Source organism: Dreissena polymorpha, chromosome 1 (genome assembly GCF_020536995.1).
Source record: "Dreissena polymorpha isolate Duluth1 chromosome 1, UMN_Dpol_1.0, whole genome shotgun sequence".
NCBI classification, from domain to species: domain Eukaryota; kingdom Metazoa; phylum Mollusca; class Bivalvia; order Myida; family Dreissenidae; genus Dreissena; species Dreissena polymorpha.
In genome coordinates this window covers 63,157,367-63,183,133 of record NC_068355.1, presented here as the reverse complement: position 1 = coordinate 63,183,133, position 25,767 = coordinate 63,157,367, and the positions used below count along the sequence as shown (strand labels likewise).

Here is a 25,767-nt window from a genome sequence, read left to right as displayed (position 1 = left end):
CAGCTATGTTGGTATGTTTGTTTATGATGCTGGTTCATGTTGCTAAATAAATGGTATGTGTTTGTGTATTATTTTCTAACTGCAGTTTTAAGCTTCCCTTATATATAGAGTAGCATGAGCTGTACTACTCACTTCTGCTTCAAGTACTGGTTATCACTGTTTCTTCTTCACTTATTATACCCCCTTTGAAGTAGAGGGGGTATATTGTTTTGCACATGTCGGTCCGTCGGTTGCTCTGTCCACCAAATGGTTTCCAGATGATAACTCAAGAAAGCTTAGGCCTGGGATCAGGAAAATTCATAGGTATATTAACCATGACTGGCAGATGACCCCTATTGATTTTCAGGTCACTAGGTTAAAGTTCAAGGTCACAGTGACTCCAAACAGTAAAATGGTTTCCGGATGATAACTTAAGAAGACTTAAGCCTGGAACCAGGAAAGTTCATAGGGACATTGCTCAAGACTGACAAGATGACCCCTATTGATTTTCAGGTCGCTAGGTCAAAATTCAAGGTAACAGTCACTGAAAGCAGTAAAATGATTTCTGAATGATAACTCAAGAACGCTTAAGCCTTGGATCAGGAAAGTTGATAGGGACATTGGTCATGACTGGCAGAAGAGCCCTATTGATTTTCAGGTCACTAAGTTAAAGTTCAAGGTCACAGTGACTCGAAACAGTAAAATGGTTTCAAGATAATAACTCAAAAATGCTAAAGCCTGGGATCAGGAAAATTCATAGGGACATTGGTCATGACTGACAGATGACTCCTTTTGATTTTCAGTACCGGTACTCTAGGTCAAAAGTAGAGGTCACAGTCATCCTCTTACTTATTCATACAATGTTTGCCACTACAACTGACAGCCCATTTGGGGGGGGGCATGTATGTTTTACAAACAGCCCTTGTTCAATTGGAAACAAAGACCTGTGTTCAGTGTTCAAGGTCCGTGGTTAGGCTAGTTATTAACAATGACTGACAAGACCTATGACTTTGACATACATAAAAAAGTTCTGATTAGCAATCATGAGGGTGAATAAAGTCTTTTGAATTGCAAACTACTGAATTGGTGTAAAAGTGAGAGAACTTGGTTAAAAATTGATAATAAAACAGCCACTTATGTAAAATTTCATATGAACCTTGATCCAATGAAATGGTGAGTCCCAAAACAGTATTCATAACATATAAGAGTATTATAGGTAATTTTAGCGTAAAAACTATATAAAAAATGAATCAAAGTACTGAACTTCTCCATTGGTTTAAACTTTAGTTTTGAATTGTGATTGATTTCAGAGCTCAAAACGTGGTATGGTGAGAGACCTGTTCATACCAGAACTTAGGAAGACAACAATCATTCTCTGGGTTATATGGCAAGTATTATGAACAAGTTCCTTTATAAAACGGGCAATGTGCTTTGATTTTATATGCACAAAAAAGTGTCTGAAAAACGTTTTTAAACAACATAGAAAGTCTCTACTTTGGATAGCAATCTTGCAGTAACATGTAGGATAAAAATAAACAAGCAGTCAAGGGGTTAGGAAGTATTAATACATTGCTGGAAAGACTGATTGACACATTGCTTATTGGTCCTGGAATGTAGACAGTTGAGCATGTTAATGAAAAACAAACACTAGCATTATAATAATAGTCAGTGATGAAAGTCTGACAGAATATTGGCAGCCAAACTGAACTCATTTTTGAAAACTTTTAATTAGATTATTGCATAAAGATTTTTGAACTAGTTTAATTAAATTATGTTGAAAACTAAACTCAATTATTGATGTACAATCCAACATGTACTGATGTACTGTTTAATTACATTAAAATGTCAACAACACTTGACTGATATTTAATGTCTTAATGTTAATCACTTCCTATAAATATTAAATATATTGATAAATGTTGTGCCTTTAAAGTAATAGACCACATGATGGGTTTTTGTGAGTGCAAGACCAAAATTTATCTTGTACATGTATGATGTAGGCTGGTGTCAGCATTCTTGTACATGTATGATGTAGGCTGGTGTCAGCATTCTCCTACTATGGGATTGTTATCTTATACATGTATGATGTAGGCTGGTGTCAGCATTCTCCTACTATGGGATTGTTTATCTTGTACATGTATGATGTAGGCTGGTGTCAGCATTCTTGTACATGTATGATGTAGGCTGGTGTCAGCATTCTTGTACATATATGATGTAGGCTGGTGTCAGCATTCTCCTATCTTATACATGTATGATGTAGGCTGGTGTCAGCATTCTCCTATCTTATACATATATGATGTAGGCTGGTGTCAGCATTCTCCTATCTTGTACATATATGATGTAGGCTGGTGTCAGCATTCTCCTATCTTATACATATATGATGTAGGCTGGTGTCAGCATTCTCCTATCTTATACATGTATGATGTAGGCTGGTGTCAGCATTCTCCTATCTTATACATGTATGATGTAGGCTGGTGTCAGCATTCTCCTACTATCTTGTACATGTTTGATGTAGGCTGATGTCAGCATTCTCCTATCTTATACATGTATGATGTCGGCTTGTGTCAGCATTCTCCTATCTTATACATGTATGATGTAGACTGGTGTTAGCATTCTCCTATCTTGTACATGTATGATGTAGGCTGGTGTCAGCATTCTCCTATCTTATACATATATGATGTAGGCTGGTGTCAGCATTCTCCTATCTTATACATATATGATGTAGGCTGGTGTCAGCATTCTCCTATCTTATACATGTATGATGTAGGCTGGTGTTAGCATTCTACTATCTTATACATGTATGATGTAGGCTGGTGTCAGCATTCTCCTACTATGGGATTGTTATCTTATACATGTATGATGTAGGCTGGTGTCAGCATTCTCCTACTATGGGATTGTTATCTTATACATGTATGATGTAGGCTGGTGTCAGCATTCTCCTATCTTGTACATGTATGATGTAGGCTGGTGTCAGCATTCTTATACATGTATGATGTAGGCTGGTGTCAGCATTCTCCTATCTTACACATGTATGATGTAGGCTGGTGTTAGCATTCTCCTATCTTATACATGTATGATGTAGGCTGGTGTCAGCATTCTCCTACTATGGGATTGTTATCTTGTACATGTATGATGTAGGCTGGTGTCAGCATTCTCCTACTATGGGATTGTTTATCTTATACATGTATGATGTAGGCTGGTGTCAGCATTCTCCTACTATGGGATTGTTATCTTGTACATGTATGATGTAGGCTGGTGTTAGCATTCTCCTACTATGGGATTGTTATCTTGTACATGTCTGATGTAGGCTGGTGTCAGCATTCTCCTACTATGGGATTGTTTATCTTATACATGTATGATGTAGGCTGGTGTCAGCATTCTCCTACTATGGGATTGTTATCTTGTACATTTATGATGTAGGCTGGTGTCAGCATTCTCCTACTATGTACATGTATGATGTAGGCTGGTGTCAGCATTCTCCTACTATGTACATGTATGATGTAGGCTGGTGTCAGCATTCTCCTACTATGGGATTGTTATCTTATACATGTATGATGTAGGCTGGTGTCAGCATTCTCCTACTATGGGATTGTCCTGATGACCACGGAACTCTTTGAAACACCAGATGGATGTCATGGTAACAGTTTGTACTTTTAAATAGACATGTAGCATTTTTCAGAGTATTTTCACATGTAAAGTATGGAACATATTTTAAGAAACTTGAGGCAGTTTGAAGAATTGGGGGTTTGAATTCAGGATTTTTCCTCTGTCTTGTTGAAAAAGTTATTAATGGATTTTCTTTAAACTTGGTCATAATTGTGGACATACAATCTTGGTCAAGATCAGCATCAATATAACCAGCCAGATTGCTTGAAGCACATTTGAATTACGGCCCTTGAATTAGAAAAACTTTGGCACAATAAACCTTGTTAGCCCCTTAACCAAATAGTTTTAATTGTGTCTTCATCAAACTTGTTTACAATATTTGTTGGCATTATGAGTTGAACAAATATGATAACCAGCCAGATTATATGAAGTTATTCTTAATAATAGCATTTGAATTATTAAAAAGTTAGCCTAATTAACACTGTCTTCACCTTAACTGAAATAATCTAGATTGTATGTAAATGTCATACCCCAAAAAGGGTGCTTCAACAACTGTCATTACCTTAATGTCAACTGAGGAAGAATCACTCGTTTTTATGCCCCCGGTAGGGTGGCATAAAGCAGTTGAACTGTCAGTCAGTCAGTTAGTCAGTGTGTCAGTCCATCCGTTCGTCCGTCTGAAAACTTTAATGGCCATAACTTTTTCAATATTGAACATATCAACTTGATATTTGGCATACATGTGCATCTCATGGAGCTGCACATTTTGAGTGGTTAAAGGTGAAGGTCAAGGTCATCCTTCAAGGTCAAATGTCAAATATATGGCTTCCCTCCATCAGTTCGAAAACTTTAACATACTTTGGCCATAACTTTTTTAGCTCACCTGATTGGTCAGCAGAGCTTTTGTGACCGGTCTTTGTCCATTTTCCGTCCGTCCGTCAGTCGTCCACATTTGGTTTGTAAACACTCTAGAGGACACATTTCATGTCCCATCTTCATGAAACTTGGTCAGAAGATTTTTCCCAATGATATCTCGATCAAGTTTAAAACTGGGTCATGATGGGTCAAAAACTAGGTCACTAGGTCAAAAAAAAGAAAAACCTTGTAAACACTGTAGAAGTCACATTTCATGCCCAATCTTCATGTAACTTTGTCAAAATGTTTGCCTTAATGATATGTTGGTCGAGTTCAAAAGTGGTTCTGGTCCGTTGAAAAACATTGCCGCCAGTGGGCGGGGCAGTTTTCCTTATTTGGCTATAGAGAAACCTTGTAAACACTCTAGAAGTCACAATTTTTGCCCAATCATCATGAAAGTTGGTTAAAACATTGGTTTTATTGATATCTCGGACGAGTTCGAAAATGGTCCAGATAGGTGACAAAACATGGCTGCCAGTGGGCGGGGCATTTTTCTCCATTTGTATATAGTGAAAACATGTGAACACTCTATAAGTCATATTTTTGGCCCAATTTTCATGAAATTTGGTCAGAACATTTGTTTCCTTGATATGAGACTTGAGTTTGAAAATGGTTCCGGTCAGTTAAAAAACATGGCTGCCGGGGGGGGGGGGGCAGTTTTCCTTATTTGGCTTTTGAGAAACCTTGTAAACACTCTAGAAGTCACAATTTTTGCCCAATCATCATGTTAGTCAGTCAAAACATTGGTTTTATTGATATCTCGGACGAGTTCGAAAATGGTCCAGATCGGTGAAAAAACATGGCCGCCAGTGGGCGGGCATTTTTCTCTATATGTATATAGTAAAAACATGTGAAAACTATAGAAGTCACATTTTTGGCCCAATTTGCATGAAATTTGGTCAGAACATTTGTTTTTTTGATATGAGAGTTGAGTTCAAAAATGGTTCCGGTCAGTTGAATAACATGGCTGCCAGGGGGGGGGGGGGGGCAGTTTTCCTTATTTGGCTATATAGAAGCCTTGTAAACACTCTAGAAGTCACAATTTTGCCCAATCATCATTAAAGTTGGTCAAAACATTGGTTTTATTGATATCTCGGATGAGTTCGAAAATGGTCCAGACTGGTGAAAAACATGGCGGCCAGTGGGCGGGGCATTTTTCTCTATATGTATATAGTGAAAACATGTGAACACTCTAGAAGTCACATTTTTGGCCCAATTTTCATGAAATTTGGTCAGAACATTTGTTTCCTTGATATGAGAGTTGAGTCGAAAATGGTTTCGGTCAGTTGAATAACATGACTGCCGTGGCAGTTTTCTTATATTTATATAGTAAAAAAAGCTTGTGAGCACTCTAGAAGTCACATTTTTTTGCCCAATCATCATGAAACTTGGTACTAAGATTGGTTTTATATATATTACATAATTAATGTCATAATTATTGCCCTTAGATTGTCCAAATTTTCATTATATTGTACAAAATTCTTGTAAACACTCTAGAGGTCACAATTTTGTTTCAGATTTTATGAATCTTGGTCATAATATTTATTTTTGTACGCAAAGTTTGATGTTTGGTAAGGGGGGGGGGGTCACCTCAAAATATAGGTCACCAGGTCAAATCTTACAAAAACAAAAACACTCCATATGCCAGTTTTGGTTCAATAATGATGAAACTTGACCAGGATGTTTGTCTGGACAATATCTAAGTCAAGTTTGACGTTTGGTAAAGATTGAATGAACCGACTCCTCTCAGGTGAGCGAACTTGGGCCATCTTGGCCCTCTTGTCAATATTCAAGATAGCAACTTGATATTTGGCATGCATGTGTATCTCATGGAGCTGAACATTTTGAGTGGTGAAAGGTGAACGTCAAGGTCATCCTTCAAGGTCATATGTCAAATATATGGCATCTGTCATTCCTAAAACTTTTACATTGGCCATAACTTTTTCAATATTGAAGATAGCAACTTTACATTTTGCATGCATGTGTATCTCATGGAGCTGCACATTTTGAGTAGTGAAAGGTGAAGGTCAAGGTCATCCTTCAAGGTCATATGTCAAATATATGGCATCTGTCCATCCGTCCGAAAACTTTAACTTTCGCCATAACTTTTTCATGCCCATGAATGGTGGCATATAGTTTTTGAACTGTTCGTCTCTCTGTTTGTCAGTCAGTCTGTCCCTTCGTTTGTCAGTCCATCCGTCCATCCATATGTCCGAAAACTTTAACATTGCCCATAACTGTTGCAGAAAGCAACTCGATATTTGGCATGCATGTGTGTCTCATGGAGTTGCACATTTTGAGTGGTGAAAGGTCAAGGTCATGCATACGTATCTCATGGAGCTGCACATTTTGAGTGGTGAAAGGTCAAGGTCATCCTTCAAGGTCAAGGTCAAAGGTCAAATTTTGCAATATTGAAGATAGCAACTCCATATTTGGCATGCATGCGTATCTCATGGAGCTGCACATTTTTTTAGCTCGCCTGATTGCTCAGGTGAGCTTATGTGACCGGTCTTTGTCCGTCGTATGTCCGTCCGTCCGTCTGTTAACATTTGCTTTAAACACTCTAGAGGCCACATTTCTTGTCCCATCTTCATGAAACTTGGTCAGAACATTTGTTTCCTTGATATGAGAGTTGAGTCGAAAATGGTTTCGGTCAGTTGAATAACATGACTGCCGGTGGCTGGCAGTTTTCTTATATTTATATAGTAAAAAAAGCTTGTGAGCACTCTAGAAGTCACATTTTTTTGCCCAATTATCATGAAACTTGGTACTAAGATTGGTTTTATATATATTACATAATTAATGTCATAATTATTGCCCTTAGATTGTCCAAATTTTCATTATATTATACAAAATCCTTGTAAACACTCTAGAGGTCACAATTTTGTTTCAGATTTTATGAATCTTGGTCATAATATTTATTTTTGTACGCAAAGTTTGATGTTTGGTAAGTGGGGGGGGGGGGGGTCTCCTCAAAATATAGGTCACCAGGTCAAATCTTACAAAAACAAAAACACTCCATATGCCAGTTTTGGTTCAATAATGATGAAACTTGACCAGGATGTTTGTCTGGACAATATCTAAGTCAAGTTTGACGTTTGGTAAAGATTGAATGAACCGACTCCTCTCAGGTGAGCGAACTTGGGCCATCTTGGCCCTCTTGTCAATATTCAAGATAGCAACTTGATATTTGGCATGCATGTGTATCTCATGGAGCTGAACATTTTGAGTGGAGAAAGGTGAACGTCAAGGTCATCCTTCAAGGTCAAATGTCAAATATATGGCATCTGTCATTCCTAAAACTTTTACATTGGCCATAACTTTTTCAATATTGAAGATAGCAACTTTACATTTTGCATGCATGTGTATCTCATGGAGCTGCACATTTTGAGTAGTGAAAGGTGAAGGTCAAGGTCATCCTTCAAGGTCAAATGTCAAATATATGGCCTCTGTCTGTCCGTCCGTCGGAAAACTTTAACATTGGCCATCACTTTTTCAATATTGAAAATTGCAACTTGATATTTGGCATGCATGTGTATCTCATGGAGCTGCACATTTTGAAAGGTGAAATGTCAAGGTCAAGGTCATCCTTCAAGGTCAAAGATCAAATATATGGCATCTGTCCGTCCGTCCGTCCGAAAACTTTAACTTTGGCCATAACTTTTTCATGCCCATGAATGGTGGCATATAGTTTTTGAACTGTTCGTCTCTCTGTTTGTTAGTCAGTCTGTCCGTTCTTTCGTCAGTCCATCCGTCCGTCCATATGTCCGTCCATATGTCCGAAAACTTTAACATTGCCCATAACTGTTGCAGAAAGCAACTCGATATTTGGCATGCATGTGTGTCTCATGGAGTTGCACATTTGAGTGGTGAAAGGTCAAGGTCATGCATGCGTATCTCGTGGAGCTGCACATTTTGAGTGGTGACAGGTCAAGGTCATCCTTCAAGGTCAAGGTCAAAGGCCAAATTTTGCAATATTGAAGATAGCAACTCCATATTTGGCATGCATGTGTATCTCATGGAGCTGCATATTTTTTTAGCTCACCTGATTGCTCAGGTGAGCTTATGTGACCGGTCTTTGTCCGTCGTATGTCCGTCCGTCCGTCTGTTAACATTTGCTCGTAAACACTCTAGAGGCCACATTTCTTGTCCCATCTTCATGAAACTTGGTCAGAAGCTTTGTCCCAATAAAATCTCGGCCAAGTTCGAAACTGGATTGTGCCAGATCAAAAACTATGTCACTAGGTCAAAAAAAAGAAAAACCTTGTAAACACTGTAGGAGTCACATTTAATGCCCAATCTTCATGTAACTTTGTCAAAATGTTTGTCTTATTGATATCTTGATTGAGTTCAAAAGTGGTTCTGATCCGTTGAAAAACATTGCCGCCAGTGGGCGGGGCAGTTTTCCTAATTTGGCTATAGAGAAACCTGTTAAACACTCTAGAAGTCACAACTTTTTCCCAATCATCATGAAAGTTGGTCAAAACATTGGTTCAATTAATGTCTCGGACGAGTTCGAAAATGGTCCAGATCAGTGAAAAAACATTGCCGCCAGTGGGCGGGGCATTTTTCTCTCTATATATATAGTGGCAGTTTTCCCTATTTGGCTATAGAGAAACCTTGTAAAAACTCTAGAAGTCACAATTTTTGCTCAATCATCATGAAAGTTGGTCAAAACATTGGTTTTATTGATATCTCCGGCGACTTTGAAAATGGTCGGGATCAATGAAAAAAACATGGCCGCCATTGGGCGGGGCATTTTTCTCTATATGTATATAGTGAAAACATGTGAACACAGTAGAAGTCACATTTTTGGCCCAATTTTCATGAAATTTGCTCAGAACATTTGTTTCCTTGATACGAGAGTTGAGTTCAAAAATGGTTCCGGTCATTGAATAACGTGGCTGCTGGGAGGGGGCAGTTTTCTCATTAAAGTTCAAGGTCACAGTGACTCCAAACAGTAAAATGGTTTCCGGATGATAACTCAAGAGCGCTTATGCCAAGGATCATGAAACTTCATAGGTACATTGATCATGACTCACAGATGACTTTTATTGATTTTCAGGTCACTAGGTCAAAGGTCAAGGTCACGATAACCCGACATAGTAAAATGGTTTCCGGATGATAACTCAAGAACCCTTATGCCTAGGATCATGAAACTTCATAGATACATTGATCATGACTCGCAGATGACCCCTATTGATTTTCAGGTAACTAGGTCAAAGGTCAAGGTCACTGTGACCCAAAGCAGTAAAAATGTTTCCGGATGATAACTTAAGAAGGCTTAGGCCTAGGATCCTGAAACTTCATTGGTACTTTGATCATAACTCGTAGATGACCCCTATTGATTTTCAGGTCACGAGGTCAAAGGTCAAGGTCATGATGACCCAAAATAGTAAAATGGTTTTCAGATGATAACTCAAGAAGGCTTTTGCCTAGGATCATGAAACTTCATAGGTACATTGATCATAACTCGTAGATGACCCCTATTGATTTTCAGGTCACTAGGTCAGAGATCAAGGTCAAGGTGATCCGAAATAGTAAAATGGTTTCCAGATGATAACTCAAGAACGCTTATGCCTAGGATCATGAAACTTCATAGGTAAGTTGATCAGGACTCGAAGATGACCCCTATTGATTTTCGGGTCACTAGGTCAAAGGTCATGGTCACCGTGACCTGATATAGTAAAATGGTTTCTTGATGATTGCTCAAGAATGCTTATGCCTTGGATCATGAAACTTCATAGGTACAATGATCATGACTCGCAGATGACCCCTATTGATTTTCAGGTCACTAGGTCAAAGGTCAAGGTCACGGTGACCTGAAATAGTAAAATGGTTTCTGGATGATAACTCAAGAAGGCTTTTGCCTTGGTTCATGAAACTTCATTGGTATATTGATCATGACTCGCAGATGACCCCTATTGATTATTAGGTCACTAGGTCAAAGGTCAAGGTCACAGTGCCAAAAAACGTATTCTTACAATGGCTGTCAAGGTCACGGTGACTCAACTTAGAAAAATGATTTCCAAATGATAACTCAAGAATGCTTACGCCCAGGATCATGAAACGTCATAGGTACATTGATCATGACTCGCAGATGAAATAATAATGAAACTTGACCAGGATGTTTGTCTGGACAATATCTAGGTCAAGTTTGACTATTGGTAAAGATTGAATGAACCGACTCCTCTCAGGTGAGCGAACTTGGGCCATCTTGGCCCTCTTGTTTGAGTGGTGAAAGGTCAAGGTCATCCTTCGAGGTCAAAGTTAAAATATATGGCTTCAAAGCAGCGCAGTAGGGTGCATTGTGTTTCACGAACACTGCTCTTGTTTCTGAATAATGTGATTTAAATAAAAGAAGCAATACTGCAATTGGCAAAAAAAACAAAATGTGATGTGTCTTTTATTGTATAATTTTCATAAGCATATATTGGTATTTGGTTATAACTATAATATTCCCTTTGGGATACTGATGGTAGTGTAAACGTTAACATATTTTGTAAATCATTACATGTTAATTGCAGAAAAGTGTTCTGCACTTTACTCTGTTGACGATTTCAGGCACTACAAAGGACAAGTCTCCATCAGACCCAGGCTGCTTTGTTCACTGCAAGTCGCTCACCCGTGATGACTACGTGGACCTCACATGGACCACATTCGCGGAGTTTCCTGGTAAAATGACTTTAGAAAACTGCGGCTCATGTTTGTATTGTCACCTCATTAAAAGAGTGAATGTTTTGCGAATTCGTGGATACATTTGCTTGGTTTGTCTTTTATTGCCTGTAGACCACTTTTCATTTGATCTATACATGACATTTAAGAAAAAAAAAGAACCTTTAGGGGCATATCTGTCTTAGAAACCGCTTTTGTTTTAATATGTTATTAAGGTTTTGCAATGTTAGCTACTTCCGAACTATTAAACCTTTTTCGCTCACCTGAGCACAACGTGCTCATGGTGATCTTTTGTGATCGCCTTATGTCCGTTGTCCGTCGTGCGCCGTCAACATTTGCCAATCTGTATGAAATATGGTCAGAAGATTTGTTTTATTGATATCTTGGATGAGTTCGAAAATGGTTACGTTTGCTTGAAAAACATGGCTGCCAAGGGGCAGGGCATTTTTCCTAATATGTCTATATATGGCTTTAGTAAAATCTTGTTAACACTCTAGATTCCACATTTATTGTCCGATCTTTGTAAAACTCGGTCAGAAGATTCATCCAAATAATATCTGAGACGAGTTAAAAATTATGCCGGTTGGTCGAAAAACATGGCCACCACGGGGTGGGGCATTTTTCCTTATATGGCTATAGTAAAACTTTGTCAGGTCACATTTATTTTTCGATCATCATGAAACTTGGTCAGAAGATTTTTCCCAATGATATCTTGGATGAGTTCAAAAATGGTTTTGGTGGCCATCAGGGACGGGGCATTTTTTCTTATATGACTATATTAGGCTTTAGTTAAACCTTGTTAACACTCTAGAGGCCACATTTATTGTCCAATATCATGAAATTTGGTAAGAAGATTGGTCTCAATGATATCTTGGATGATTTCAAAAATAATTATGTTTGCTTGAAAAACATGGCTTCCAAGGGTTGTGGCATTTTCCTTATATGGCTATAGTAAAATCTTGTTAACACCCTAGAGGCCACATTAACTGTCCTACTCATGAAACTTGGTCAGAAGATTCATCCCTATAATATCTTGGAAGAGTTAAAAAATGATGCCGGTTGATTGGAAAACATGGCTGCCAGGGGGGCGGAGCATTTTTCCTTATATGGCTATAGTAAAACCTTATTAACACTCTAGTGGCCACATTTATTTTCCGATCTTCATGAAACTTGGTCAGAAGATTTGTCCCAATAATATCTTGTTTTCTCAGGTGAGCGACTTTGGGCCTTTCAGGCCCTTTTGTTTTTATAGACCGTTCCAGAATTTAGTCATTACCCAATTATCTCCCCTGAATACTCTTCGCAGTCCGCCATTACACTGCTGCTAACAACTGGTAACATATATAAGAGAGCACCGATTATTCAAGGGATGAATTTCTTTATAAATTCTAAGGCCGTCATGACTTGGCCTTGGATGTATGAAATAAAGTTTTTCTGCCAGGGGAGATGTTACGCTAGTGTTATGACATAAAAATGTTTGAAAAACATGCATTTTTAGGTATTTGTCTAGGAAAACTTACACATTGACACATTTTTAAAAAAGCATTTAATTAAATTAAATGCAATATGTTTCATTTGATAATTTGCATCAATCTTAAAATCGTGTATTCCAGTGTTTAATTGCCCCTTTGTTCTGCATAATCAGATTATCTCGTTTTGCTCAGATATTGTCCAGGCTTAAGTAACAACATGGTGTCATAAATCACACTGGGATGCAGATGACAGTCTGGTCATTATACACAATTGATGATGCCACCATGTCTCTTCTTTTTGGTAGTATTTAGCAGTCATTTGGTTGGATAATTTACCCCCGACATACATAACAGTTGCGTAAATTAAAATTTCATGTAAATACCATCATGCACTTCACTTATAATAGGGCATTGTAGTACGTTTATTTTCAATGCACCCCTTACTTTCTATCACTCATTTGTTTGTCACACTAGCGTACTCATGCCATTGATAATTATAATTTTATAATAAGATGTATTTATATTGTACTATTGTGAAGCTATTCTGCAAAAAAAACCAACAATACGGCTTAAGCATAGAGCTTTTTGTTGTGTCAAATTGTCGGCCTGTCAGTCTTCAGATAATCTTTACTTTGATGCCAATGCCGCGTTTTTTTTAAAGATGCAAAAAAATGTATTAATAAATTCGTTAGCACTAAATAATATATTTTTGAAATATTAATTAGGTGTTTTTTTCTGAGTTTTTTTCGATTAATTGACTAAACAAGTGTCGTTATCCATATGTTTTGCGTGATTGCAAAGACATACATGCCATACGTCCCGGATAGTCCGGGACAGTCCTGGAAATGAAGAACTTGTCCCGCTGTCCCGGAAATCTGTCAAATGTCCCGGAATTTACAAAATCCATATATACATGTACCTTATCTTAGGCTTAACTGCACCTCGAATCTGTGTTTATCTGCAGCGTCTCCATGACAATGCCTACCCGAATAGGCAGACTATGCTACGTGTCAAAATCGATCAATTAACAGGGGTCCTATTATCATATCGATTGTCTCACGTTCGCGGTCAAACCGAAAAGGCGGCATTGTTTAATGTGGTTGTTAATTGACTTTAATCTACTACGTCATTTTTTCCCGCTGCGTAAGGGCAAAGGATAGTTGTTCACACATCTGAAGTCCAACATCGCTGAGTAAAAAATTAAAAGCAGTTTATGTTCGCACGTTTAACCGACAAAGAAGTTGAGTAAAAAAGTAAGCATATATAAACGTCATCCTCACTAGGTTTATTATTGTCTTGTTCTAAACCCCCAGTGAATGAATTAATAAAGGCGTATCAACAACTACGCGTTTCACACCGGTCTTAATAACAATAACGCAGTGACGTCACCATCTATGTTTAGAACGCTTACACTGAAAACACGTGGCTTGTATCTAGTAACGGAAGTAGTAATGTTTAATTTGATGTTAATAGATCAAGTGTATTTCGGATAGGCTTTCAAACTTTTGCAATTAACCATGCGAAACAAAAAAAAACATACCAAAAATGCATATGTCTATAAATATCGCTACATTTTATACATGTCCCGGAAAATCGGCAAAAGTCCCGGACAATTCGACTCAATGTCCCGGAATTGGTCTGAAAAATTATGGCATGTATGGCAAAGAACTATAAAATACATTTTTTAAGTATTTTAGCTGTATAGCTGTTAAATTATTCCAAGATGAAAATCTATTCACCTAGATATATTCACATTCTCTTCATCTTCCGTATAATCAACTAAAAGATCGTCAAGATCAATATCACTCTCTCATGATAAAAAGTTTGGTTTTTTACGTGACATAATTCCAGCTCACAAAATTTAATATAAATCCAAACAACAAATTTTTTTATCTCTGATTTCAGTTAGAACAAGAAAAATAATGGAAGGCATATCAAAAATATCATACTTAATATAATATGTTATGATTTTAGAATATAGAGTTTTACCAATTAAGACCAATTACAAACAATTAGCGGTAATTAATTTTGCGAGAATCTTTAATAAGTATTAATTAAAATATAATCTGCTTGCTGTTGCGGCTATTAAAATCAACGCAACAATACATGTGTGAATTGATTGTAACAAGTTAAAAGTAAAAAGTCTAATCAAAGACATAACCACCAATTTTCGCCGATGATTACCACTTTATTACACACACAAAAACAAATACACGAATGCCTTTTTAACATTTTATTTGTAACAATCAATCTCAACTTCAAACAATCATTTGAACAACAAAAATGTGATAATTGCCTGAAAATAATTCATTAAGTAATTTATTTATAAGACATCGGCGAAGCAAGTATTCTCAATGTTTTGGGCTTTTGGAATCGCAGACTCGCACAAGTTAGCAGAAGTGTAATGGCGGACAGTCACGTGACTGACAATATGGAGGCGGTCAATTTATCGATTCTGGAACGGTCTATTGTCACACACTGTAGTTCATTCATAATTAAATATATAAAAAATTATTTGTAATGGGGTTTGTCTAGTTTTTTTTTAAAGTAAATGTAATAACCTATGCAATTGATGTAAAATATTGCATATTTAAATATTAAGATAAAAACAGTTCACAAATTAGACATCATTTTCACGTGACACTCGAAGTTACGTTATTTTAAACAGTTGTAGAATTAGTGTAGACAAACCTGATACTCACATTTATATATGTTTTTATTATGCCCATGGCATCAATTAATAAGGGATTTGCCTGTCCATTCATCTGTTCGTTTGCCCCTAGGAAGATAACCCAAAATAACACGTTTTTACATCAATAATTATAGGTTATTCGACGTTTCACTGTACAATACGGAGATATATTTGGACGAGCACACAGTTTGACGTCATATTGGACGAGCCATTAGGCGAGTCCAATATGACTCCAAACTGTGTGCGAGTCCAAATATATCACATATTGTACAGTTTAAACGTCTAATAAGCTTTTTATTCTATATCCCTTTCTTCAGCTCTTTGTTTCATTTTAATTTTGATTTGAAAATGCTTTAATTGCATCTATGCTATTTTCAAGACAAGCGCCCGTGTGAGTCGATTATAGTACATTCGGATACCTTTTCTCGGTAACGGCTTTTATCATTATAAAACAATTGCTTAGTGCACTTGTACTCAACTGTCCAACATGGAAAAAATGGTTTGTGGACCATGTTTTGGTATAAAATGTCAGTGACTTAAATGTTAATAAAATCAAACTTTAATATGGTCAAAGCTGTTTTCTTTTATGACAGCATAGAAACCTCATGTTATTTGATTTCATTTAAATTTTTTGCAACCTCTTCTTTTTTATTTTCAGGTGTGTTTCTAACTTTGTTTATAATCGAGCGATTTGGAAGAAAAATCACCATGGCAGTGGAGTTTTTCTTCTTCGCCGTGTTTGTACTTCTAGCCAACATCTGTACCATAAGGTACGCTCTTTTTTTAGAAAGAACTTAACAGTGTAAGGTTACTTTTTGCAAAATTATTTGACTGTGCTGTTTTTGTGAAAGTTTGGCCTGCTCCTATGTTTAGGCCATAGAAAATAAATAACTAGATTCTCATCCAAATTTTGGGGAAAATTGGGGCGAGTGGGTGGGTTTTATTTTTTCCTTTTTAACCAGCTTTTCCGAAGGAAAAAACTGGTTATTAGATTGGCGAATGCGGGCGGGCTGGCGGGCTGGCTGGCGGGCGGGCGGAACAAGCTTGTCCGGGCCATAACTATGTCGTTCATTGTCAGATTTTAAAATCATTTGGCACATTTGTTCACCATCATTGGACGGTGTGTCGCGCGAAATAATTACGTCGATATCTCCAAGGTCAAGGTCACACTTTGAGTTCAAAGGTCAAAAATGGCCATAAATGAGCTTGTCCTGGCCATAACTATGTCATTCATTGTGAGATTTTAAAATCATTTGGCACATTTGTTCACCATCATGGGACGGTGTGTCGCACGAAATAATCACGTCAATATCTCCAATGTCAAGGTCGCCACGACTAAAAATAGATTTAAAAAAAAAAAAAACTTACAAAGGGGGTTAATTTTGTTTGTTCATTTCAAAAGTTCAGTTTGAGTTTTCTCCCTTTATCAGATTTTTTTTCACAATGAAAACCTGGTTTTGTGACAATTTTGTCCCTTGTTTTGTTTTTATTAGCTCACCTGAGCACAACGTGCTCATGGTGAGCTTTTGTGATAGCATTTTGTCCGTCGTGTGTCTTCCGTCGTCCGGTTAACACTCTAGAGGCCACATTTATTGTCCAATCTTTATGAAATTTGGTCAAAAGATTGGTCTCAATGATATCTTGGATGAGTTGGACAATGGTTATGTTTGCTTGAAAAACATGGCTGCCAAGGGGCGGAGCATTTTTCCTTATATGGCTATATATGGCTATAGTAAAATCTTGTTAACACTCTAGAGGTCACATTTATTGTCCAATCATCATGAAACTTGGTCAGAAGATTCATCTTAATAATATCTTGGAAGAGTTCCAAAATGATGCCGGTTGGTTGAAAAACATGGCTGCCAGTGGGCGGGGCATTTTTCCTTATATGGCTATACACTGTAACTCCAATATAGTGCGGTCCGTTATAACGCCGTGTCCAATATAACGCCGGGGGTGCTTGGATCCCGTTTATTCTCCAACCTATATTTCTGATTCGAATCGATGCAACTTCATGTATTTTCAGCTAATTCAAACAAGGCGGCGATCACAGCTTGATTGCTTTATCCGTCCGTTTAACTGATTTTAATCGATTAGAGGTTAAACGACAGACAACAGCTAATTGGCGTTAATCTGTTGTGTAATGTCAATAAAGGTGTGGAAACTCGCGAGTCATTGTTTATTACATGTATTCCCTATCAGAGCGGTCCGGTGCGCTTATTATACCCCCATTACCATTGGTAATGGGGGCTATATAGGAGTCACTTTGTCGGTCGGTCAGTCTGTCGGTCTGTCCCGAAATTTCATCCCATCTTCACCAAACTTGGTCACAATTTGTATCTAGATGATGTATAGGTCTAGTTTGAATATGGGTCATGCCGAGTCAAAAACTAGGTCATGGGGTCACTTAGTGTGTTTAAAACCAAAAGTTTGTCCGGACAATAGCTATGTCATTTATCGTTAGATTTTAAAATAACTTGGTACATTTGTTCACCATCATGGGACGGTGTGTTGTGTGAAAAAAGTACATCGATATCTCCAAGGTCGAGGTCACACTTGGAGTTCAAAGGTCAAATGCTTGTCCTGGCCATATTATTATCATTTATTGTGAGATTTTAAAATCATTTGGCAAATTTGTTCACCATCATTGGACAGTGCGTCGCACAAAAGAATTATGTCGATATCTCCAAGGTCACACTTTGAGTTCAGAGATTAAAAATGGCCATAAATGAGCTTGTCCAGGCATAACTATGTCGTTCATTGTGAGATTTTAAAATCATTTGGCACATTTGTTCACCATCATAGGATGGTGTGTCGCGGAAAAGAATTACGTTGATATCTCCAAGGTCAAGGTCACACTTTAAGTTCAATGGTCAAAATTGGCCATAAATGAGCTTGTCCGGGCCATAACTATGTTGTTCTGTGTGAGATTTTAAAATCATTTGGCACATTTGTTCACCATCATTGGCCGGTTTGTCGCGCGAAAGAATTACATCGATATCTCTGAGGTCAAGGTCACACTTTGTGTTCAAAGTTAAAAAATGGCCATAAATGAGCTTGTCTGAGCCATCACTATTTCATTCATTCTGAGATTTTAAAATCATTTGGCACATTTGTTCACCATCATTGGCCTGTGTGTCGTGCAAAAGAATTACATCAATATCTCCAAGGTCAAGGTCACACTTTGTGTTCAAAGTTAAAAAATGGCCATAAATGAGCTTGTCTGAGCCATAACTATGTCATTCATTGTGAGATTTTAAAATCATTTTGCGCATTTGTTCACCATCATTGGACTGTGTGTCGTGCGAAAGAATAACATCAATATCTCCAAGGTCAAGGTCACACTGAGTTCAAAGGTCAAAAATGGCCATAAATGATCTTGTCCGGGCCATAACTATGTCATTCATTGAGAGATTTAAAATTACTTTTGTTTACAATCATTGGACAATGTGTCATGCAAAAGAATTACGTCGATATCTTCAAGGTCAAGGTCGCACTTGGAGTTCAAAAGTGAAAAATGGCCATCAATGAGCTTGTCCGGGCCATAACTATGTCATTCATTTCAATAAGGTAAGGGCAAGCAGAATAATTATGAAATTAGAATTATTCAAAACAATTACCTGTTTAGTGTATTTATCATGTATCGTATTTCATTGTTTAAACTATGGCTGTGTAAGTGTGTTATCATTAATTACATGCTTGATAAATAAAAAGATCTTTGTGTATGTTTAATGTTTCAGTAGGTATGCGAAAAATAAACTTACAAATCCGGACGATTTATTTACATGCTACTGCAGTGTAATTGTTAACAGAGATTCACTTAAATTTTTGCCCGCTATCAGAAAGTCCATGAAAAGCACGTTTTTTACATGTTGCATACGACGCAATAAAACATTTCTGGGTACATGTATCGTATTGCATTCAATCTAATTTTAAATTCTCTCGTCCAATGAAAGCTGTGTCCCATAATGCACTGTACTATTTTTCTGAAAAATGGCGTATGCATATGAATTTGTTTATGAAATTCGTAAACATATTTCTTGTCATAAATGTTTACGATCATTTTTTCGTAAGTGATGTTGTAATTATTGGATTATCGGATAAATGTGCACATTAGAAAAGCGGTATGTAAACTGTTATCGTTCGATGCGGATGACAACACAGCATGGCAATACACAGGACCTTTATTATAGGCTATACTATACCTTAAATAAATAAGCTCAAAACTTATAACGCTGTCCGTTTATAACGCTGTTGCGTGGCTTGGACCCAGTCATCCGCTTTATATTGGAGTTACAGTGTAGTAAAACCTTGTTAACACTCTAGAGGCCACATTTATTTTTCGATCTTCATGAAACTTGGTGAGATGATTTGTCCCAATGATATGTTGGATAAGTTTGAAAATGGTTTTGGTTACTTTAAAAACATGGCCACAAGGGGGCGGGGCATTTTTCCTTACATGGCTATATATTGCTATAGTAAAATCTTGTTAACACTCTAGAGACCACATTTATTGTCCGATCTTCATGAAACTTGCTTAGAAGTCTTATCCCAATAACATCTTGGACGAGTTCGAAAATGATGCAGGTTGGTTGAAAAACATGGCCGCCAGGGGGCAGGGCATTTTTCCTTATATGGCTATAGTAAAACCTTGTTAACACTCTAGAGGCCACATTTATTTTCCAGTCTTCATGAAACTTGGTCAGAAGGTTTGTACCAATGATATCTTGGATGAATTTGAAAATTGTTCTGGTTGTTGGAAAAACATGGCCGCCAAGGGGGCATGGCACATTTCCTTGTATAGCTATAGCAAAACCATGTTAACACTCTAGAAGCCATACTTAATGTCCGATCATCATGAAACATTGTCAGAAGATTTGTCCCCATGATATCTTGGACAAGTTCGAAAATGGTTCCAGTTGCTTGAAATACATGGCCACCAGGGAGCAGGGCATTTTTCCTTATATGGCTTCATGAAACTTTGTCAGAATATTTGTTTAAATGATATCTTGGATGTGTATGAAAATGGTTGTGGTCTGTTGAAAAACGTGGCTGCCAGTGTGTTAACTAGTCATGAAAGTTGGTAAGAACATTTTGTTCTAATGACATCTTGGGCTGCACAGGACAGGTCAGTTCCTTTCCTCTCAGGTGAGCGACTTTGGGCCTTTCAGGCCCTCTTGTTTTAAATGTCAGATCTATATATTAAGTTATGAGGTGTTCACAAATTTGTTAGTTTATATGCATAATGCCTATATGTATGTATGTATGTAAAATTATATAGAATAAAAGAAATAAATTATCAAAATTTGACTATTGTGTTTTATTGTACCCTTTTTATATCATGTTAAACATATTCTGACATTCAATAAAACATTGACTACACAAAGTATTAAAGAAAATACAAATCTGTAACAGAACCCTTTACTTTATATTTTCAGTATGACTAGAAATTATTGATTAAAACATGGTATGTTTGGAGATTTATGGGAAGTTTCAGGGGTGTCTCCAATACTAAAAGTATATAAAGTTTCCTCCACAGCCGACAGCTTGACTAACTGTAACATCGGGTGACACCTGTGTCAATTCTAATTTATTTCGACTAGGGCACAGACAATTTTCAGGTGGTCAACTTTCAACGATAGGGCTTGATCATACGAACCACAAATGAACTCATTGTACAGGTCCGCGGGAGTTAAAGTTTCTGCACATTTTGACACCCCGTACCAATCTTTTATGGTTGTAACGCCGTTTCTACACCTAAAAATAAAAGAACATTTTGTTGTTTTGGCTTGATCACTTAAATTTCAGACGACGCTCGTGCGACGTCAAAAATCAATAATCGTCTCGGAGACATTGGGTTGCCGATTCGCACTTCGCAATTTTTGTACTCGTTCAGCTGATTCTCCTCAGTATTTTGTGGCTGGAATTTTTTTTTTACGGATTTTTTTTTAAAAACAAAAACGTTCGGGTGGGACGATTTTGATGAGCGGGCGGGGATGAGAATCTAGGAATTTATTTTCTATTGCCTTATCATATGTTATGCAAGTTATAAATGTGTTTTATGAGCCTATTTATTTCTATAATCATAAAATATTTTGATTTAATTTTCTTATGAGCTCCAAGAAAGAATGTTGTATACATTAAGATAAAAATTATGAAAATTTTATGTTACTTTTGTTATCTTTTTTTCAGACCAGTCCTGACATTTTTCCTGTTTGTTGCGCGAGCCCTGATATCAGGTGCCTTTCAAGGGGCGTATGTGTACACGCCTGAGGTGTACCCTACCTCAATGAGGGCCATAGGGCTAGGCATGTGCAGTAGCATGGCCAGAGTGGGCGCCATAGTAACACCATTTGTGGCACAGGTGGGGGCAGTCTGCACAGGCTAATCTGGAACGGCACTTTCCGCCTAAACTGGACTTTGTTAAGAAGATATTTCCTTTTGAAAAAAATAATTAAAGTGGAAAGTGACATCCCTGATTAGCCTGCATGTTATTGCATTGACTTAACATTTGTACATATGCTTGATGTAATGGCTTCCAAAACAAATTACGTTTTAATATACCTAATTAAAACAGAAACAAATATCATGTCTTAGTAATACGTCAAGAAAGGTGTGCCTAGGTTTCCATGAAGTGAAACAAATCTCATGAATCAATTTTTATGCCCCTGAAGGGCGGCATATAGTTTTTTAATTGGCCGTCAGTCCGTCCGTCTGTCCCTCCGTCCGAAAACTTTAACATTGCCCATGACTTTTGCGATATTGAAGATAGCAACTTGATATTTGGCATGAATGTGTATCTCGTGGAGCTGCACATTTTGAGTGGTGAAAAGTCAAGGTCATCCTTCAAGGTCAAAGGTGAAATATATGGCTTTAAAGCGGCACAGTAGGGGGCATTGTGTTTCTGACAAACGCATCTCTTGTTATCTTATCAATATAGAAAGTATGGATTGATAATACCTTTTATAAACTAAATTATTTCAACCCAAGTTCTATTGACAACTGTGCTTTTACATTTCAGGTCCTTCTTAAGGTATCTGCATATGTTGCAATATCAACCTATGGAGTGATGTCATTGATTGCTGCAGTTGCCTCCATCATGTTGCCCATAGAAACCAAGGGCAGAGAAATGAAGGTGAATATAACAGAATAAAAATATTTTTTAATGCAAAGAGCGGCTTTCAGAACTGTTGAAAGGTATATCTTAATATTAGCTGCAAATCCATAGGATTTAAAAGGATTTTGTATGTGTAGGTGATCTAATGGCAAGGAAAAAAGCAAAAACTTGATTTGAGTCCTCACTGTCAAGTAGTACTTAGCGAACGAAATTTAAATATTTTATTATGCCCCCCTTCGAAGAAGAGGGGGTATATTGCTTTGCTCATGAAGGTAGGTCGGTCGGTACGTCCGTCCACCAGATGGTTGTCAGACGATAACTCAAGAACTCTTGGGCCTAGGATCATGAAACTTCATAGGTACATTGATCATGACTCGCAGATGACCCCTATTGATTTTGAGGTCACTAGGTCAAAGGTCAAGGTCACGGTGACCCGAAATAGTAAAATGGTTTCCGGATGATAACTCAAGAACCCATACGCCAAGGATCATGAAACTTCATGGGTAGATTGATCATGACTCGCAGATGACCCCTATTGAATTTGAGGTCACTGGGTCAAAGGTCAAGGTCAGGGTGACCCGAAATAGTAAAATGGTTTCCGGATGATAACTCAAGAATGCATACGCCTAGGATCCTGAAACTTCATGGGTAGATTGATCATGACTCGCAGATGACCCCTATTGATTTTGAGGTCACTAGGTCAAAGGTCAAGGTCACGGTGACCCGAAATAGTAAAATGGTTTTCGGATGATAACTCAAGAACGCATATGCCTAGGATCATTAAACTTCACAGGTAGATTGATCATGACTCGCAGATGACCCCTATTGATTTTGAGGTCACAAGGTCAAAGGTCATGGTCACGGTGACCCGAAATAGTAAAATGATTTTTGGATGATAACTCAAGAACGCTTTTGCCTAGGATCATGACACTTCATAGGTACATTTATCGTGACTCACAGATGACCCCTATTGATTTTCAGATCACTAGGTCAAAGATCAAGGTCACAGTGACAAAAAACGTATCACACAATGGCTGCCACTTCAACGGACAGCCCATATGGGGGGCATGCATGTTTTACAAACAGCCATTATTTTAAAGAAACTTCTAGTGGTCAATATTTTAAGTTAAAACTATTTTAGAAATCAAATTTGGTAGTTGCAGTAGAGCTTTATTTGTTGAGAAGACCTAAAAGCATCTGTTCATCAAATACAATTATTATTTTTCCCGTCCAGTAAATTGATTAGACATGCAATTTATGTGTCAACTTTAAAATATTTTAAAATCTATATTTTTTAAGAAGAGCAAGAGTGATTGATGTTTTACTTGGCCTGAGTTGTGCCAACCTTATATACATACATCAGTTTTTGGGGGATTAAAATTTCTGCATCATATAGATAATAATATCATAGATAATAAATAATAATTTGGACACACCCGATGTTTGTATTTTGGATGCTTAATTGTCCCCTACCAGTGAAACCGGAGGGGACTTATGGTTTGCGCTCTGTGGGTGAGTCTGTCTGTCAGTCTGTATGTCAGTCTGTCTGTCAGTCCATCACACTTTTCTGGATCCTACAATAACTTTAAAAATTCTTCATGTTTTTTCATGAAACTTGAAACATGGACAGATGGCAATATGGAGATAATGCATGTCAATTCATTTTTTGTTCCTAAGTCATGAATTCTGGTTGCTATGGCAACAATTTTATTTTTTTTAAATACTGACAATGGTGGAGTTTCACCAGTAGGGGACCATATTGCTTGACAATCTCTTGTAAATTATATACCTGTTTGGAAATTATTAATATTTAAATGAAAATTCATATTGGCAGTTGAAAGAGGTGTTTTTTGCTAATATAATATTTTCTAATGTGGCTCACATTGCACCAGCATACAAGTTACAACAACTTATATGGTCTGTCTTCTGTGAAAAGGGCTTGATGCATGTGCGTAAAGTGTTGTCCCAGATTAGCCTGTGCAGTCAGCACAACTCATTTAAGGCGGAAAGTGTCGTCCCTGATTAGGTAAATAGAACAATACATAAGAACCTTGCTCTGGGAAACCGAAGCTTAATGTCATATAATGTATGCATCGTATGTCATATAATGTATGCATCGTATGTCATATAATGTATGCATCGTATGTCATATAATGTATGCATCGTATGTCATATAATGTATGCGTCGTATGTCATATAATGTATGCATCGTATGTCATATAATGTATGCATCGTATGTCATATAATGTATGCATCGTATGTCATATAATGTATGCATCGTATGTCATATAATGTATGCATTGTATGTCATATAATGTATGCATCGTATGTCATATAATGTATGCATCGTATGTCAAATAATGTATGCATCGTATGTCATATAATGTATGCATCGTATGTCATATAATATATGCATCGTATGTCATATAATGTTTGCATCGTATGTCATATAATGTATGCATCGTATGTCATATAATGTTTGCATCGTATGTCATATAATGTATGCATCGTATGTCATATAATGTATGCATCGTATGTCATATAATGTATGTCATAATGTATGCTCGTATGTCATATAATGTATGCATCGTATGTCATATAATGTTGCATCTATGTCATATAATGTATGCATCGTATGTCATATAATGTATGCATCGTATGTCATATATGTTTGCATCGTATGTCATATAATGTATGCATCGTATGTCATATAATGTATGCATTGTATGTCATATAATGTATGCATCGTATGTCATATAATGTATGCATCGTATGTCATATAATGTATGCATCGTATGTCATATAATGTATGCATCGTATGTCATATAATGTATGCATCGTATGTCATATATGTATGCATCTGTATGTCATATAATTGTATGCATCGTATGTCATATAATGTATGCATCGTATGTCATTAAATAGTATGCATTCGTATGTCATATAATGTATGCATCGTATGTCATATAATGTATGCATCGTATGTCATATAATGTATGCATCGTATGTCATATAATGTATGCATCGTATGTCATATAATGTATGCATCGTATGTCATATAATGTATGCATCGTATGTCATATAATGTATGCATCGTATGTCATATAATGTATGCATCGTATGTCATATAATGTTTGCATCGTATGTCATATAATGTATGCATCGTATGTCATATAATGTATGCACTGATGTCATATAATGTATGCATCCTATGTCATATAATGTATGCATCGTATGTCATATAATGTATGCATCATATGTCATATAATGTATGCATGGTATGTCATATAATGTATGCATCGTATGTCATA

At 37.1% G+C, this 25,767-nt stretch overlaps 1 protein-coding gene across 6 annotated transcripts in view; it reads left to right on the top strand.

The window, feature by feature from the left end:
* LOC127832116 (synaptic vesicle 2-related protein-like) overlaps nucleotides 1–25,767 on the top strand; it is a 94,875-nt gene that overhangs the window by 58,730 nt on the left and 10,378 nt on the right. For all 6 annotated transcript variants that reach the window (XR_008026700.1, XM_052357356.1, XM_052357372.1 and 3 more), the window contains 6 exons: nucleotides 1,290–1,366; nucleotides 3,540–3,616; nucleotides 11,065–11,175; nucleotides 15,998–16,109; nucleotides 21,532–21,703; nucleotides 22,361–22,474. Coding sequence is in view for 5 of the 6 variants with exons in the window: in XM_052357356.1 (XP_052213316.1) it covers nucleotides 1,290–1,366; nucleotides 3,540–3,616; nucleotides 11,065–11,175; nucleotides 15,998–16,109; nucleotides 21,532–21,703; nucleotides 22,361–22,474 (663 nt within the window). In the remaining variant the exon portion in view is untranslated. The remainder of the gene's footprint in view (nucleotides 1–1,289; nucleotides 1,367–3,539; nucleotides 3,617–11,064; nucleotides 11,176–15,997; nucleotides 16,110–21,531; nucleotides 21,704–22,360; nucleotides 22,475–25,767) is intronic.